Here is a 15,634-nt window from a genome sequence, read left to right as displayed (position 1 = left end):
GGCTAATAGAACAAGTGAGGAGACAAGGACATGATCAAAGAGGGTAATCGTAAGATGAAGCCAGATGTCAGAAATGTTACATCAGATCTGGTCAACTAACATAAGGGGCCGAATTCCAGGAATCTCACATTTAGAACTATGTCATCCAAAGATGCTGGGATTGCTCCTTGTAAAAGTTTTAGTTTCCTCCTTGACACAGCTGTGTTGGTCTCCCTAGATGCCTTTGATTCCTCTTTTACTCTAACTCCCCTCCAGGAAAGCTGGACACTTTAGACACAGGGCCTCAAATAAGTCTCAAAACAGCCTCTGTGAGTAGCCAGTCATCTGATGGTCTAAAGCAAACAGCCAACTAAAGAGACAGAGAAGGGAGGGGAGATAAAAGGCAGGCAGAAGAAAGGACCCAGAAAGAATCATTTTGCATTCCAATGTACTTCTTAATCAGCAGATAAGAAGAGTGTTTTGGGAGTTAATTTTACTAGATAGCAAGGCTTCTTCACCTTATGATTTGCTTTAAGTCTGAACTGAAGCAATCTGTCAATGGGTTGGGTTAATTAAAGTAACAAGCTATTATACTCACTACCTAGAACATTAAGATACTTATCAACAGAAAGCCTTCACAAGGTTGAAAATACAACAGTAGCACCTACTTCAACCAGAATATATGTCAACTATGCACAGAAGTACCATCTCTGAAAGAAGAATCTGGCCTGAGGGGAATCCCTGGGTGGCTCAGCGGTTTGGCGCCTGCCTTTTCCCAGGGCACAATCCTGGAGTCCCGGGATCGAGTCCCACATCAGGCTCCCGGCATGAAGACTGCTTCTCCCTCCTCCTGTGTCTCTGCCTCTCTCTATGTCTACCATGAATAAATAAATAAATCTTTAAAAAAAAAAAAAAAAGAAGAATCTGGTCTGAGACCCTTAAAATAAACATCTTGATAAAGACAAAAATGAAAAATGCTAATTAGCATCTTGTCTATGGAATCTATGTACCATGTCACTGTCCATGCCTAAGTAAGCATCTGGTTGAAATCATGTTCAGACCGACTCACTTTGAGACTACCAAAACTTCCCTGTATCTGTGGCTAGATGTCACTCATTTAAAGTCTTTTTTTTTTTTTTTTTTAAGATTTTATTCATTCATGAGACAGAGAGAGAGAGAGAGAGAGAGAGAGAGGCTGAGACACAGGCAACAGAAGAAGCAGGCTCCAATGCAGGGAGCCCGATGTGGGACACAGTCCTGGGAGTCTGCTATCATGCCCTGAGCCAAAAGCAGACGCTCAACCACTGAGCCACCCGGGCCTCCGTAGACATCACTCATTTAAAGAGAAATTTTGTATGTAGATTTTTGGAGACCTCCACTACCTCATATAGGGAACTATTAAAAATCAGAAGTAAATACAAGGTGAGTGAACTCCGATCTCAAGGGAATGCTCTAATTAGAACCATTTCTTTCATTATTTATTCGGTTTGTAAAATATGATTTCAGAAAACCTTTCCCACCAAGGTGAAAATTCTTAAGATCCAGATGTTATAAGAATGCTGTAACATAGTCTCAAATATTATCTGATAGTATAGCATTCCTACATTTCCCAGACAACAATGTCAATTGAAGCTTTTCTTAGGCTGCAGTTTCAAACGGACTTTCACCAAATTGCAAGCATTTTAATGGAGATGTAATAGAAGTCAAATCACATTTACCACCCTTCAGCACCCCATAATGGGAGCATATAATGGGACAAATACTCAGAGTTTGGCAGAATTTTAGAAAAATGTTCTTTCCTTGATTTTAAACTCTTCTAGTGGCATGTACTTGAGACAAGCATGAGGGTGAATTATGAAATATAATGCTTTAGAACATACATTTTTTTAAAGAATTTTGTATTGTGTAATTCCTTATTCCTCACAACCAATCTTCTATCACAGCACTGTCCAGAATAATTTTCTGAGGGTGAAAATGTTCTATATCTGCTCTAATACAGTGGCCATAAACTCCACGTCCCTGTTGAACATTTGAAAAGTGACTGAATTTTCATGTTTTAATTAATTTTAATGAAATTTAAGTTGCCGCATGTGGCCAGTGGCTACAATAGTGGACAGCACAGTTTCAGAACTCAAAGTGAAAGCAGATATCCATATTAAACAGAGATTAACGAACACAATGGCCAGTCCAGAACGTCAGCCGTCTGCCGGTAGAAAGAGAACCACTGAAGTCTGATGATTTGCAAGGGAGGGAGAGGGATGTTGGTTTACTATTTATGTAACTAAAACTAGAAGAGACCAGCAGAAAGCAATACCTACTCCCCTGCCACCTCTAAATTCATAATAGATGTACATAATATATAAAACAAAGTATTAGTTTCAATATGCCACATAAAAATTAACTTAGCTTGGAAACAGATGCTCCCAATAGGTAGAGAAGTTACTAGTTTCTTCCTCAAATGATATTACTTAAACATACCAGAATATGCTTTACTTAAGTTGATCACAAACTTTAAAAGAGACATAATGTAACTAATCAAGATTTCTCTTCCCTTCAGTTTTAGGCTTATCATTTTGTGCCTCCATAAAGTAAGGCTATGAATGTGAGGGTCCCTATTGGTTTTGTCCTTTTATCAGTGAGACTCAGTTCTACTTGAGTGAACTCAAGTTCTCTTACCTAAATGTGAACAATCTCTCAAGATGCCCAGGAGGAGAAGGGTGGCCTTGAATGTTATCCTGAATCTTCACTGGTTACTCCACCATCAGCTTATTACAGAGTTTGAGGTCTACCTCTGCAAAGGCTAATGCAGCCTCATTTATTCTGATGTCCTCATGACTTTTATCAATATTACAAGATTCATGACAAGTTTCAATGCTACTTGCAGTGCGAGCCACAACTATTAGAACTACCTGATTTAGCTACCAGCATTGGTGATTTAAAAATCTTTACCAAAAACATTTTTCTGAAAACACAGAGAGGAAGTAAAATAAAGAGAGGAGAGGGTTGATGAGAAAAAGTAAGAAACCAGACTTCTCTAAATACATTTTGTAGTGGTTTGTTAAACAGTTACCTTGTTCTACAAGTGCTCTGTTTATGAGAGTGCCATGAAAGTTTTTTTTTTTTTTTCCTTTTTTTCCTGTGGGAGAAGGGAAGCAATGAAGGAAATGAAAGAGTTCATTTAAGTGCCATATTCACATAAGGCTAATTTGTAAAAGCTCAATCCAGCTGAATATATTTACAGCCAGCCACCACTGGCCCACAAAACTTCAGTTGAGAAGACTAATTGAGATTCTTCGGGAGAAGTCCCTTGTCTTCAGTGGTTACAGAATGTCTCATTAGGCATTCTGTACTCCCCCTTCCCTAGAATACCAAGGCTGACTCTGCTTGGCCTGGGTCTGCAGCTTGTGAATTTCCAATAGATTCTCATACACCATTATTGTTAGGCTGTTGATTTTGTTTTGCAGCCTCCTTTGCTTTTTGTGGGTTTGTGTGTGTGTGTGTGTGTGTGTGTGTGTGTATGTGTATGTGTGTGTGTATATATATATTTTTTGGTTTAAAACTAAAGTTGCATTTAACAGAACTGTGTTAGTTATACTGAAATACTGTTTAAAAAAAAACAAACAAAAACAAAACTGTGCCCCACACCCAGGAATGTAATATACAGGCTACAGTCCCTATTAAACACCGTCTCTAGTCATGTACCAGAAATGTACTTCCTATAAAAGAGGATCATTAGAGGTGATGGCTAGAGTTCAGAGAGACTAGAAAACTCCATAAAATCTTATTTTCTACCCATTTTCAATTCTCTATATAGATGTGATCTGGAGTATTTGACTTTTATTAGGCCAGTGAGAGTACGACGTCCATTTGACTATTTTTATTTTCTTCTTGACTAAGATGACATGTTGTAGATTCCTGTGTTTTTTAAATGCCTAAAGATGTTGGAGAAATTAGTGTCCTGGGAAACTACGTGTTTACTTTAAATATTTAATTGGAGGATCTCTCCCACAAGCTGGAAAAGAATCTCTTAGCAAAATTATGGAATAACTCTTTTTTCCCTCTCACTGCTTTCTTAACATCTAGTTTTACCAGCTTACAAAGTAGCGTGGCATGCAACTGAACTAACACAAAGGTCTCCAGATATCTGCCATTAATACTGTTAAGAGTTTTCATCTGCATGTAACAGCGGTGACATATACCCACCCACTTAACATACACATAGGTGTGTATATGTACACAACACATCTGCCTAAGCCCAGTTTGGCTGAATTATTCTATTTATGCTTTTCCCGTAAGAAAAGAAATCTGCAGATTTGCCTCTAACTAAAAGGTAACATCACTTTTATGGAGTAAAAGGTAAAATTCCTTACAGTTGTAAAATTTAAATAAGTATTTTTTTTCTAATTAAATATAATAACATACTTGAATATGCTTTTTCTTTCAATTCCGAACCACTTCTTTATAAACGACATGCTGAAGTAAAGCCTATTAGCAAATGAAATTCCATTTACAATTTATTTCAGCCTTTAATATATTTTCTACTAAAAATCGTCAAGACAGGAAAATATTACTGGTTCTGTTATTACAAAAAAAATGAGAATTTTTAATTCACAAAGGATGAAAACACATGACATTGATTTCACTGTACATACAATATTACAATAAACTAATTTGCTGTAGACTAATAAAACATTTAAGACTCCACATACACACACATGTACTCTGAAACAAGAAACACAGGACAATTTTTAATCTTTGTTATGTCCACAGCTACCAAGAGAAAGAGCATCACTGGTTTGAGTCTAATGGTTTTTCTGCCATACAATCACTACATAGGCCAGTTCTAAAGCATATTGTATTGTTCAGGACATTGTTAGGCAAATATAAACACATTCTCATTTTGGGTCTTTTTCTCCCTGCCCAAAACAATCTGCTTTCCACAGCTATCAAGTAGCTTGGTTTGTTAACAACTTAACAAGACCACAACAACAACTAATATTTTTACGACAAAACTCAGGTGAGAGATTTTTTTAAGCAGATTGTACACAAAAACTATTTGTTCCCAAGGAAGGCAAACTGTAAATTACCAATGCCATTCTAAGAAAAGGAGTCTTGGTCACAAATCACTTTCAAATATTGATGAAGAAATAAAAATTGGAGGGAGGATAGTGGAGGTATTGGCATGGCAGGGAGTAGAAAAGGTGTGAAAAAATGAGGAAATACATTTACCACAGGAAATAATGGATTCAGTTGATTTTTTAAAAATGAGGTATAAGAATATGCCAGTAAATGCAAAAACAAGAAAAAAAACTGAAAACCAAAATGCACATTTCCAATGGAAAATCTCTAAACCTCTTATGGTTTTCTTTATTCAGATTAGACATTTCATATACATCAGTTAATCTAGAAAAATACATCTTAAAATATCTTCAACAGACCATGCTCTCTGTAACAAAACCTTCCAAACCCTGTTTTATTATACAAATTAATCTACATTAGTAATGTAAAAAGAAATTCTCAAATTTAGCAATGTCACTTTCCATTTGACATCCGTCTAATTTACATATGGGTTTCCACTATTCATACTGCAGTTAGAATTCTGTAATAAATTTTTTTCTAATGTATTCTGTACATATTAAGTTATCTAAAAGGTTCCTCTTGTAGTGCATTTACCATTTAGCAAGTCTATTCAGTATTTTTCCAGTACCATTTGCATTACAGTGATTTGCCTGTAAATGTAATTAAAATCTAAAAGTGCACACAGTTAAGTTTCTCAAATAACAGCCTATTTCTGGAGGAAACCTAATACTCACGGAAAAGATTACCAATATCATGATTAGAAATGTCAGGTTAGAATGTACTCTGAGACTATACAACAAAATTATATACGTAAGCTAAAGGACATTAAGTCTTTAGCTTATATTTACATCAAATAATGTCTGTTTCCACAAGGTCATACCAAAAACTCAGTATGGCACTAGATATAATTAGGATTGTTAGCTATAAATCAGCGTAGCACACACAGCCCCAAAATACCCTGAACTGACTTGTGCTAAATTAAACTCCAGTATATCACAGTGTGTTAAGTAATATTAGTGTGCTGCCCAAACAAGCGATTAAGACATCCATCCAGTAAGGATAGTGTGCAACACAGTGAAGGCGGCAAGCCTCTGCCAAGGGATTACAACTGGGTTATAATGAATTGTAATACTTAAGACTGCCACTGCATGCAGAAACCCTGAAAAAGAAATACACAGGTTTCAAAAAGGATATACTTCATTTTGTTTAGAATGCCCAAGAGCGTCTTCAAAATAACTGATAGTGAGTACTAGTCTATCAAGTGATGAATCCAATGAATCATGAGAAGAAATTCTACATTATCCAGTTTGAGAAAAAAAAAGTAGTTTTCTTACCAAATTATCCAGTGTATACGACTGGTTAGAACTGCAAGTTTGATTTTTACTGAAATTCAGAGTATGAAATGCAAACATTCAGGATAAAATTAATTCAAAATTACACACAGTTATATCAACTTGCAACAAAGCAGCAAATGTGAGGGCCTAACACACATTTTTGACTCTCCCATTCCCTTCTGATCCCTCAAAAAAGTGCAAAATCAAAGAGTCACTGCTTGGTCCAAAAATAAAATACATCACGTATAAGAGTTTCAAATCTGATGGAATTCAGCTTCTATTCCACAGGTTGTCTTCAATAAGAATCAACGCCCAAAGATGGAATTTATTTCCAGTAGAATTAATTCTACAATCTGATTTTGGTAGACAGTATGAACTGCTATATTACCAGTCTCTTTCTCTGGCTTTAACAGAGTGGGACCAAAAACAATTGCTATACTCTGATAGGTCATTCGGTTTTTTTCTCCATTTTCTATAACTCTAAGGGATGGAAAAAAAAATTGTTAAAAGAGAAAATAAAACATACGAGAGGAAAAATTCTTCAAATTGTATCATAAACATAAACAGTGCATTTAGAAATGAGAAATAGTACTCATTTTCCTAAGATACATACAAGCTACTTAACCAAGCAGAATTCAGTCCAAATATCATGTGAAGATTTCTTTTGGATAAACACAGCTAAAAGGTATAATTACAAATACTCTAACAAACTTTAAACGTGTGATGTTTCAGTTTAGAGTTTAAAGTAAGACACAGACTTAAGTATAAGCTACAATTCAGGTAACAATAGTCAATCTATGAGGATGATAGGGAAAAAAATTTCATTAGGTTTCAGAGATTAAATTTGCATTTTATTAATTCTATGTTTGGTTTTTTAATCTCCCTCACTGGGATAATTTATTTTATTATTCTAGTATTCTCTCTGTCAGAAGGCAAAAATCAGTTATTAAAATGGCTATGTAGTAACTGAAAGCCATGATGGCTTTAAGGTAATTTAATATTCCTCATTGGATAACCAACATCTCATCTTCATGTTAATTAACTTCAACAATTTCTGAACACTTACACACCAGGCTTTATATAACTGCTTCGCATATAATATTCGCTTTAAGTAAATATTTTTTATACCAGATCATTTACCTATGAGGAACAAGACCCAGGGGAGTTCGCTTCTTCAAGTTATAAAGACAGCAAATAGCATAGCCAGAATCTGAACAAGTAAGTGTCTGAGGGACCCTGGCCTCATGGGTACCATACCACACCTCATAACCATGCATTTCTTACCTTTTTCCTTCTTTTTCCCTAATTACTATTTCTTTTCTGTGGTGAACCTCTTACCTTTTGAGATGTCTAAAAAGAATCTGCATTGTATCTTGATTTGGCTTTGGTAACTGTCTGATTAGATCCTTAACAGCAGCAACTCGCTGTCTTGGTTCTTGTTCTAAGAAAAAAAAAAAAAAGATAATGAGAGATTATGCATGAAATTGAAGACAGTGACAGATTTTAGAACCTGACATTTGATAATACACAGTGACACCTGGTGGTCACATTTAAAATTTCTGAAGTAAAACAATCCTATGAAAAAATTTAAGAGATCAAACAGAATGTAGTCTACAGCTTAGTCAATACAGACTTTCAGCATCTAGAAAAAAAACTGAGTTTAATGACATACTTACTAATTGCATTAACAAAATCATTAAAATGGTTAAATGTAAAAAGAGGTTCTGGTAATTCTCGAAAAAACATTTTGAGTGCTCCAGTAATAACATGAATATCTTCCCATTTACTATCATTCAAATCCAATTTCTCATCTGAAAAACAGAATAGGAAATTTTTAAAAATCACTTTAAACAGATCCTGAAAGTAATGAGTATGCTGTTTGCACATAACAATAGGGAGTATGATCTTACCATGATTGACTGCAAATCTCAGTTTCTGGATCACTGCAAGGTTGCCACTTACTCTGTATATCCCATCAACATCCAAACCTAAGAGAAAATTACAATATTTTTGTGTTTAAATTAGGTGTTTGCCTCTTCTAAAGATGGCTGCATGTTTCAGAATCCTTATTCATTAACATGAGCCTAAAATCAAATGGGCAAATACTCTTCTCCTCTAACTGGCCTTTTAAAGATCCTTGGCAGAGAGAGAGGGGGTGGAGATATACTCTGAATTCTGTTTAATAAACAGCAACAATTCTAATTTGTTTAATCATGTAGACTGTGGAACATCTCAAAAAAATCATCTCATTAAACTTGAAATACTAACAAATTAAGATATACCTGGGGATAGTTCAGAAAGTAAAGGAAATCAGAAGATAAAATTAGCCCGTCTATTTTCCTGCACATTTCGTAACGTAAATGTACATATCAAGGCAGTCTTTTATTTTTTTTTTTTAGATTTTTTTTTTTTAGATTTTTTTTAAGATTTATTTATTTATTCATGATAGACATAGAGAGAGAGGCATTAACACAGGCAGAGGGAGAAGCAGGCTCCATGCTGGGAGCCGGACGCGGGACTAGATCCTGGGACTCCAGGATCGCGCCCTGGGCCAAAGGCAGGCGCCAAACCGCTGAGCCACCCAGGGATCCCCCAAGGCAGTCTTTTAAAAATAGTTGTCCTATTAAGGGCTTGTAATAAATAAACTTAATAACCAATTAAAATAAAGATTCTATAAAAACAATTGCTACTTTGATATTCACTTCTTTCATATATGGAATAGAATCATGTGAAATTCACGCAAGTAAGCCTAAAAAATCCAAATATTCATTAAATGATAATGCTGTACACATTTAACAAAGCACATTATCTGATGTGCTATTCATAGAACTTCAAATAAAGGCACAGTGTCTCTATTGTCATGTTGACAAGAAAAGTCAGAGACAAGATCTGAAACTGGCAGAAATTACAAATTATGCAAATATTTTAATTGTACAAGATTTTTTGATGGTGTACAGATACAAGTTAATCTAATTATCATGATAGTTTACATAAAACTAGTATAAATATTATGTTAAAATTAACCAAAATATAAATTGGTTTAAGTCTTACTTAACAGGAAATGGCATAAGGAGGTTTGTCTATTTAGACACTTTATAGTTGACTTAACAGTTTTAAAATATCAACTCGTATTTATTATAAAGAGAAGAAACTTTCTCTTGGTAAGTAAACACAATCTCCTATCTTCTACACAATCAATTCACTTAATAAACTCAGTTTTATAATCACCACCTTATTCATTTTAAAGAAAGGCCAACTCCAAATGGCTTCAAATAATACCTTATGCTTAATCAGCTAGAAGTGCTGAATATTCAACGGGTGCTTGCAAAGGTCTTAAAACAGATATATGTAACCATTAAAACATGTAAGTTTTTGGCAAACAAGATGCTTTTCTTGACAGCTTACAACTGTTCCATCACTCAAAATCATAAAAACTCTAAGGATTTTAATGGCAGAACAATGGGTTGGTGTGCTTAATATAAAAATAAAAATCATTTTCTTACCATATGCTTCAACATGTTCAATGCATAACTTCACAAAGTTTGGCACTGTGCCATTTTCTCTCTGACACAGATTAGCAAGATTGGCTCCAAATACTTGATCTGAAAGAGATTTATTTTTTGAAATAAACCAGCCTGCTAAAATTTATTTTGCAAAATGGTGATAACCATTCATTGTGCTATAGAAGACACTGAGTGCATCCCAACACTACCTGCTGTGACGGAGTCCTTTGACCTGCCTACTCATTCCAATGCCACTTCAAACAATTTTCCTGCTTTACTAAACTCCATGAACACTCCACTCCGACTCCTTTTTACCTGAGAGCCTTTTTGTTTTCTATACCTTTTGCAGAGATCCATCCTCTCCCCCAAACTTAGCTCCTTTTTATTACTCTTGCCCTCAGCTAAAATGTCATCTCCTGACAAAAAACCTTATGATTAGCCTAAGGAAACCCAGTAACAGTCACTATTTCATTACTATTGTAGATTCTTCACAGTAGTCAGCACTGTTTTAAACTATCTTGTCTGGGGCAGCCTGGGTGGCTCAGCAGTTTAGCGCTGTCTTCAGCCCAGGGCATGATCCTGGAGTCCCGGGATCGAGTCCCTATCAGGCTCCCTGGCTGGAGCCTGCTTGTCCCTCTGCCTGTGTCTCTGCCTCTCCGTGTGTGTCTTTCATGAATGAATGAATGAATAAAATCAAATAAATAAATAAATAAATAAATAAATAAATAAATAAATAAATAAATAAAATTATCTTGTCTGTTTCTTGTTTTTATGTAAATTTCAGAGGGCAAGAACCTTGTAATTCTTGAACCAATAGGTATTTCTGGCACATAGGCTCATGCCTAGCACTTAGTAAACAACTCAATGTTTTTTAAACTGTTAAAACAAGCATGGTGCATATTCATCATGTGCCAACATTTGATTTCAAAAGTCTATTTCAAAGGTTGTTCTATTAATTTTTCAACCCAACACTTCTGAAATGCCACGTTAGTGCTAAATATTCAGGAAAACAAAATATTTCAAGTCCTGAACACCATCATAAAGCAGCAACAGTTTATATTTCTCAATAAAAGGGCCTGATGAGGGGATCCCTGAGTGGCTCTGCGGTTTAGTGCCTGCCTTCAGCTCAGGGCATGATCCTGGAGCCCCAGGATCGAGTCTTGCATCAGGCTCCCTGCACCTGCTTCTTCCTCTGCCTGTGTCTCTGCCTCTCTCTCTGTGTCTCTCATGACTAAACAAATAAAATCTAAAAAAATAAAAGGGCCTGATGAGAACAGCAATTTCTATTCACTGATTTGTCAGGCTTTTTTTTTTTTTTAAGTTCTAAACTCAATATACTAAATTCATATGCATTATCTCGGAATCCCTGTTTACCTGTAACTCTTAAGGCTGCTAATTTGAATCACTAATTAACTGAACTCTACCTAGAAGTTTTAAATATCTTTTTAATGAAACCCATTTGTGTATTTTAAATTAGATGCTTTGCAAACAGATGTTCCAGTGATGGTCTTTTTTACAAACTTCAAAGACAGATATATATTATATATTATTTTTACCTATGTCTTTATTTACTAATTAATGTCACTGTTTGAGTCCTGTATTAGAAAACTTATCACTTAAATTAAAAATGCTTGTAAGAACTAAAGGTATATACAAGTATACGTCTTTGTTTGGTTTTTTTTTAAAGACTTTATTTATTTATTCATGAGAGACAGAGAGGCAGAGAGAGAAGGGGGCTCCCCACAGAGACCCGATGTGGGACTCGATCCCGGAACCCCGGAACCATGCCCTGAGCCAAAGACAGCCACTCAACCGCTGAGCCACCCAGGCATCCCCAACTATACATGATTTTAAAGAATACTCTGTTAGTAAGATTGTTAGTGCATTCTTGCTATTATTGCTTATAAACAATAAATATAAAAATTAATTAGTATAAAGTGCTTATACTAATTTTAAGATAACCTGAAATAAGAAATGAAGGCAAACAATCAAGATAAAATTGTTCAATATTTTTCTTCCTTTTACTGTTAGGGATCATTAAAAATTTCTTTGATCTGTGCATCTCAAAACTAAAAATCTTTTTTTTTTTTTTTAATTCTATTTATTTATTTGAGAGAGACAGAGCAAGAGAGAGTGAGAGAGAAAGAGCAAGTGTGTGTGCGAGACTCAAGTGGGGTTGGGGGCCTCCATCCCAGTGGTCTCTGAAAATTAGTTTGATATTTATGTCTGTTCAGTGCTTTAAACTCTCCATATGCATCGAAAAATCAATTTTAATCACTCAAATGTATTTTAAACCAATGAACCTGGTAACTTTAAAGAAAAGTTTTCAGTTTTTAATTTAAAATGTCTCATTTCTGATTTTGGCCAAAGTTCATTATTATAAACATCACCTCTACCTACCTTTAATATAACCTTTTTCACGAACAGCTTGCAAAGTGGGGCGCCGTGTAAGAAACTTCTTTAAGTTTTTCTTGGTTTTTTTCTGTTCTGAAGAATCTATGCTAGACACTTTCATGGCTTAAGAGAAACAAATATAAAGCATTTCATAAAATAAAAACTTTTTGATAAAAATCTTCCACCTAGCACTCAAAACATATTAATTGCGTATGTAAAAATCATAGTTATAAATTCAGTTATTCTAAACTTTAATATAATTTAATAGTATGTGAAGAATCAAGCTAACACAGACCCAATTTCAGAGTGATAAGCCACACAAAACAGTTCATTTTTATCACTAAACACTGACTACAAATTCTACCTTCTTTGGTAAATGTGCTACGACCCTGGTTATTCTAATTTATGTTCATTATTTCATAAATGATACTACTTATCTCCTTTAACTATCAGTTTTAGAAGGTAAAATGACCCCCCAAAAATATCCAGAAAACATAAATTAAAAAGTCCCTATCTTGCAGTATCCTTACTGGACTAGGAGTCTAGAGAGATATATATCCATCACAATTACTTGTACTTTAAGCTAATAACACCTTGTCATAATTACCTCTAAACTAAGAATGGGACCACCTGAAAAATGTCCTACATTGTCATTAGTCTGATTTCTTCTTTGGTTCTGATAAAGAAAAATCCAAAAAGTAAATTTCTTGAACTATATTTGAGGAAAGTTGAGAGCACAAACAATATATTAGTGAAGCATTAAGATAATCAAATTTTTGACGTGTTTACATGTCAGTGACAAGGTCAGTAATAGGACTAACCTTCATTAGAATGTGAGAGAACAAAAGTAGAAACGATTTTCTAATGGTTCAGTTAATTCAAAGGCCAAAAATTCTCAGTTAAATGTGGACTTGTTAAAATAGATTTAACAAGTTCAGAGCTATAGCTAATGGCCTAATTAACAGTGTAATTCACAAGAGGCCTGCATCAGAAAATTAATGCTCTTCTTAAATTGCTAGCTTTAGCTCATATATTTACATATATGTATTCATATATATGTATATGAATGATGTGGAGATATGAATGTATGCAGCTGCACCTGCACAGACACATCCTAGTCCAGAGATGGTTGCCTGGTGTCCAGTGTGAGCTACGGTACATGTCCCATGACTTCCGACTTCTTAAAGTATAAGATTCTACCTAGAATCTTAAACAGTAATTATATACTTTAAAATCAATATAATTCAGCTTCCTGAATACCTCAATAGAAGTGCATTCTAATACACTTTTTTTTTCTCTTAAAGGACCACATCATCTTAAAATTAATTAAATTCTGTACGTGTGCATACGATGACGCTGAAAAATGACAAGGAGTTAACAAGGAGAGGGTACTCCTGAAACACTGAGACTGCAAGTACCTAACCTTATAATTTCCTGGTAACACTGGAGATTCCACTCAGCCTTTATAAGTTCCTGGTAACACTGGAGATTCCACTCAGCCTCTATGTGTTTAAAATATTTGAAAAGCTAAGAGAAAATGCTCACTCAAGCGACTAGCAAAACAGGTAAAGGATAACTTACGACGAAGTTTCTTAGGATCCTTATGGTCCTTCTCTTTATCATGCTTTTCTATTCCTGGGGACTCTGGTATCTCTTCTTCAATTGCTTCATCAGTTTCTACTGTCTATTGATTAGAGATTTCCCAAACACATATTACTTTTGAGATTATTTTCGATATAATAGCATAATTCTCAATATAATCAGTAACTGATCCTCCCAAATAATCTTAGGGAACCAATCAATATATAGCATATATGATTTAGATACTTGGTAAATCTTTAAAAATACTTCTTCCCCCTAGATAAGGGGAACTCATTAATTCTAAACTTCAAAAAAGAAAAAAATGCTGATAATTCACAGGATGATGGTTTTATATACTAATGATGAAGTTATCTTCCCACATGTAGATTAAATGTGTAAGAATGACAGTAACAAGAGTTAAAAGGTCAGACTACAAGCTACAGTGAGGGAACATGATGAAGCTACATTCTGTGCTAACAGTATAAGATAAAGCTAACTAACCAATGGCACATTAATTTTTCACACCAACAATCTTTTCAAATTATATTTTGTATCATAACTAGCAATCACACTCAGATTCATGGATGTTGGACATTGAAAGAAATCCTTGAGCTCATGTATAGCCTAATCAGTCATTTTTGCAGGTTTAAAAACTGAGTTCTCAAAGCTAAAAGCATTGCTTTGCCTTTCATACTGATGTCCTTATTCCACTTAGAACTTATTTTTGTGTATAGTGTTAGGAAAGGTTCTAATTTCTTCTTGGATATCCAGTTGACCCAGTACCATTTACTTTCCAGTTTATTCTTCCTTATTTTTCTACAGTGATATATGGCATGAAGTATCCAAAGATAGGTGGGTTTCTAGGTTCTTTATTCTGTTCCACTGGTCTGTAGATCTATCCCAGTACAGCATGTTGTATTAACTAAGTCTTGATATCTGACAGATCAAGTCCTTCCACTTTCTTCTTCAAGAGTGTCTTGGATATTTTTACCCTTTATATTCCAGTATGAATTTTAGAATAAGCTTGCCAAGTTCCATCAGAAAACCTACTGGGATTTTGAATGAGATTCAAAAATCTCGTTTATAAGTTTATAAATCATTTGGAAGAATATTATATCTTTACATTATTGAATATTTTAATCCATGAACATAATATACTTACTTCTCATATAATTAGATTTTCTTCAATGTCTCTCAATAAAGTTTTGCAATTTTCCTTGCAGAAGTCTTGTGCATCTTTCTAAACTTATTGTGCATATTTCTATAGTATCTTTTGCCACTTTGTAAACAGTATATATTTTAAATTTCACAGTCAACAATATGTTACTCTCTTTTCACTTGGCTGATTTCCTGATCCTACAGGTTTCGATTGAAAAACGAAACAAAACTAAACTAAACAAACAAACAAAAAACCCCCACTTTCTCTACAAGGCCTCCCCAGGCCTCTACACTAGGTTAGCCCCTACTTAGAGTTTTTATAATAAGTTATATATCCCTCACCATCATAAGCTTCATCACATTTCAATGTACTAACTGCCAAGTTGTCTGTCTTCAGTGATCTATATTTTGCTATAAAAAAGGTATGGCACATGGTTGCATGCTCCTATGTATCTCCACTGCATAAAACACTCCCACGTTTGTTAAATGAATGAATGCAGCCATACTTGCTTTCAAGGGATTAGGGACAGAGTACAGTAACTAGAACTGAAAGCCCATATTGGGTAGAGTAAAAGGTACATTTGAGTAGATCGGGCTCAGGTTGTT

General features: G+C 34.7%; 1 protein-coding gene across 9 annotated transcripts in view; it reads right to left on the bottom strand.

Moving 5' to 3' along the window:
- Positions 1-15,634, bottom strand: part of ARHGAP12 (Rho GTPase activating protein 12) — a 147,761-nt gene that overhangs the window by 15,249 nt on the left and 116,878 nt on the right. For 5 of the 9 annotated variants that reach the window (XM_049097142.1, XM_035712971.2, XM_049097128.1 and 2 more), the window contains 7 exons: positions 13,871-13,973; positions 12,296-12,412; positions 9,896-9,994; positions 8,303-8,380; positions 8,069-8,203; positions 7,731-7,833; positions 4,481-6,872 (listed from right to left, as the gene is read on the bottom strand). In XM_049097142.1, the coding sequence (XP_048953099.1) occupies positions 6,698-6,872; positions 7,731-7,833; positions 8,069-8,203; positions 8,303-8,380; positions 9,896-9,994; positions 12,296-12,412; positions 13,871-13,973 (810 nt within the window). In that variant the 3' untranslated portion in view covers positions 4,481-6,697. Of the gene's footprint in view, positions 1-4,480; positions 6,873-7,730; positions 7,834-8,068; positions 8,204-8,302; positions 8,381-9,895; positions 9,995-12,295; positions 12,413-13,870; positions 13,974-15,634 lie in introns of those variants that run through there. The other 4 variants (XM_049097134.1, XM_049097119.1, XM_049097144.1 and 1 more) reach the window with 1 other exon arrangement.

This window comes from Canis lupus, chromosome 2 (assembly GCF_003254725.2).
Source record: "Canis lupus dingo isolate Sandy chromosome 2, ASM325472v2, whole genome shotgun sequence".
Classification (NCBI taxonomy): Eukaryota; Metazoa; Chordata; class Mammalia; order Carnivora; family Canidae; genus Canis; species Canis lupus.
This window is presented reverse-complemented; position numbering and strand designations above follow the sequence as displayed.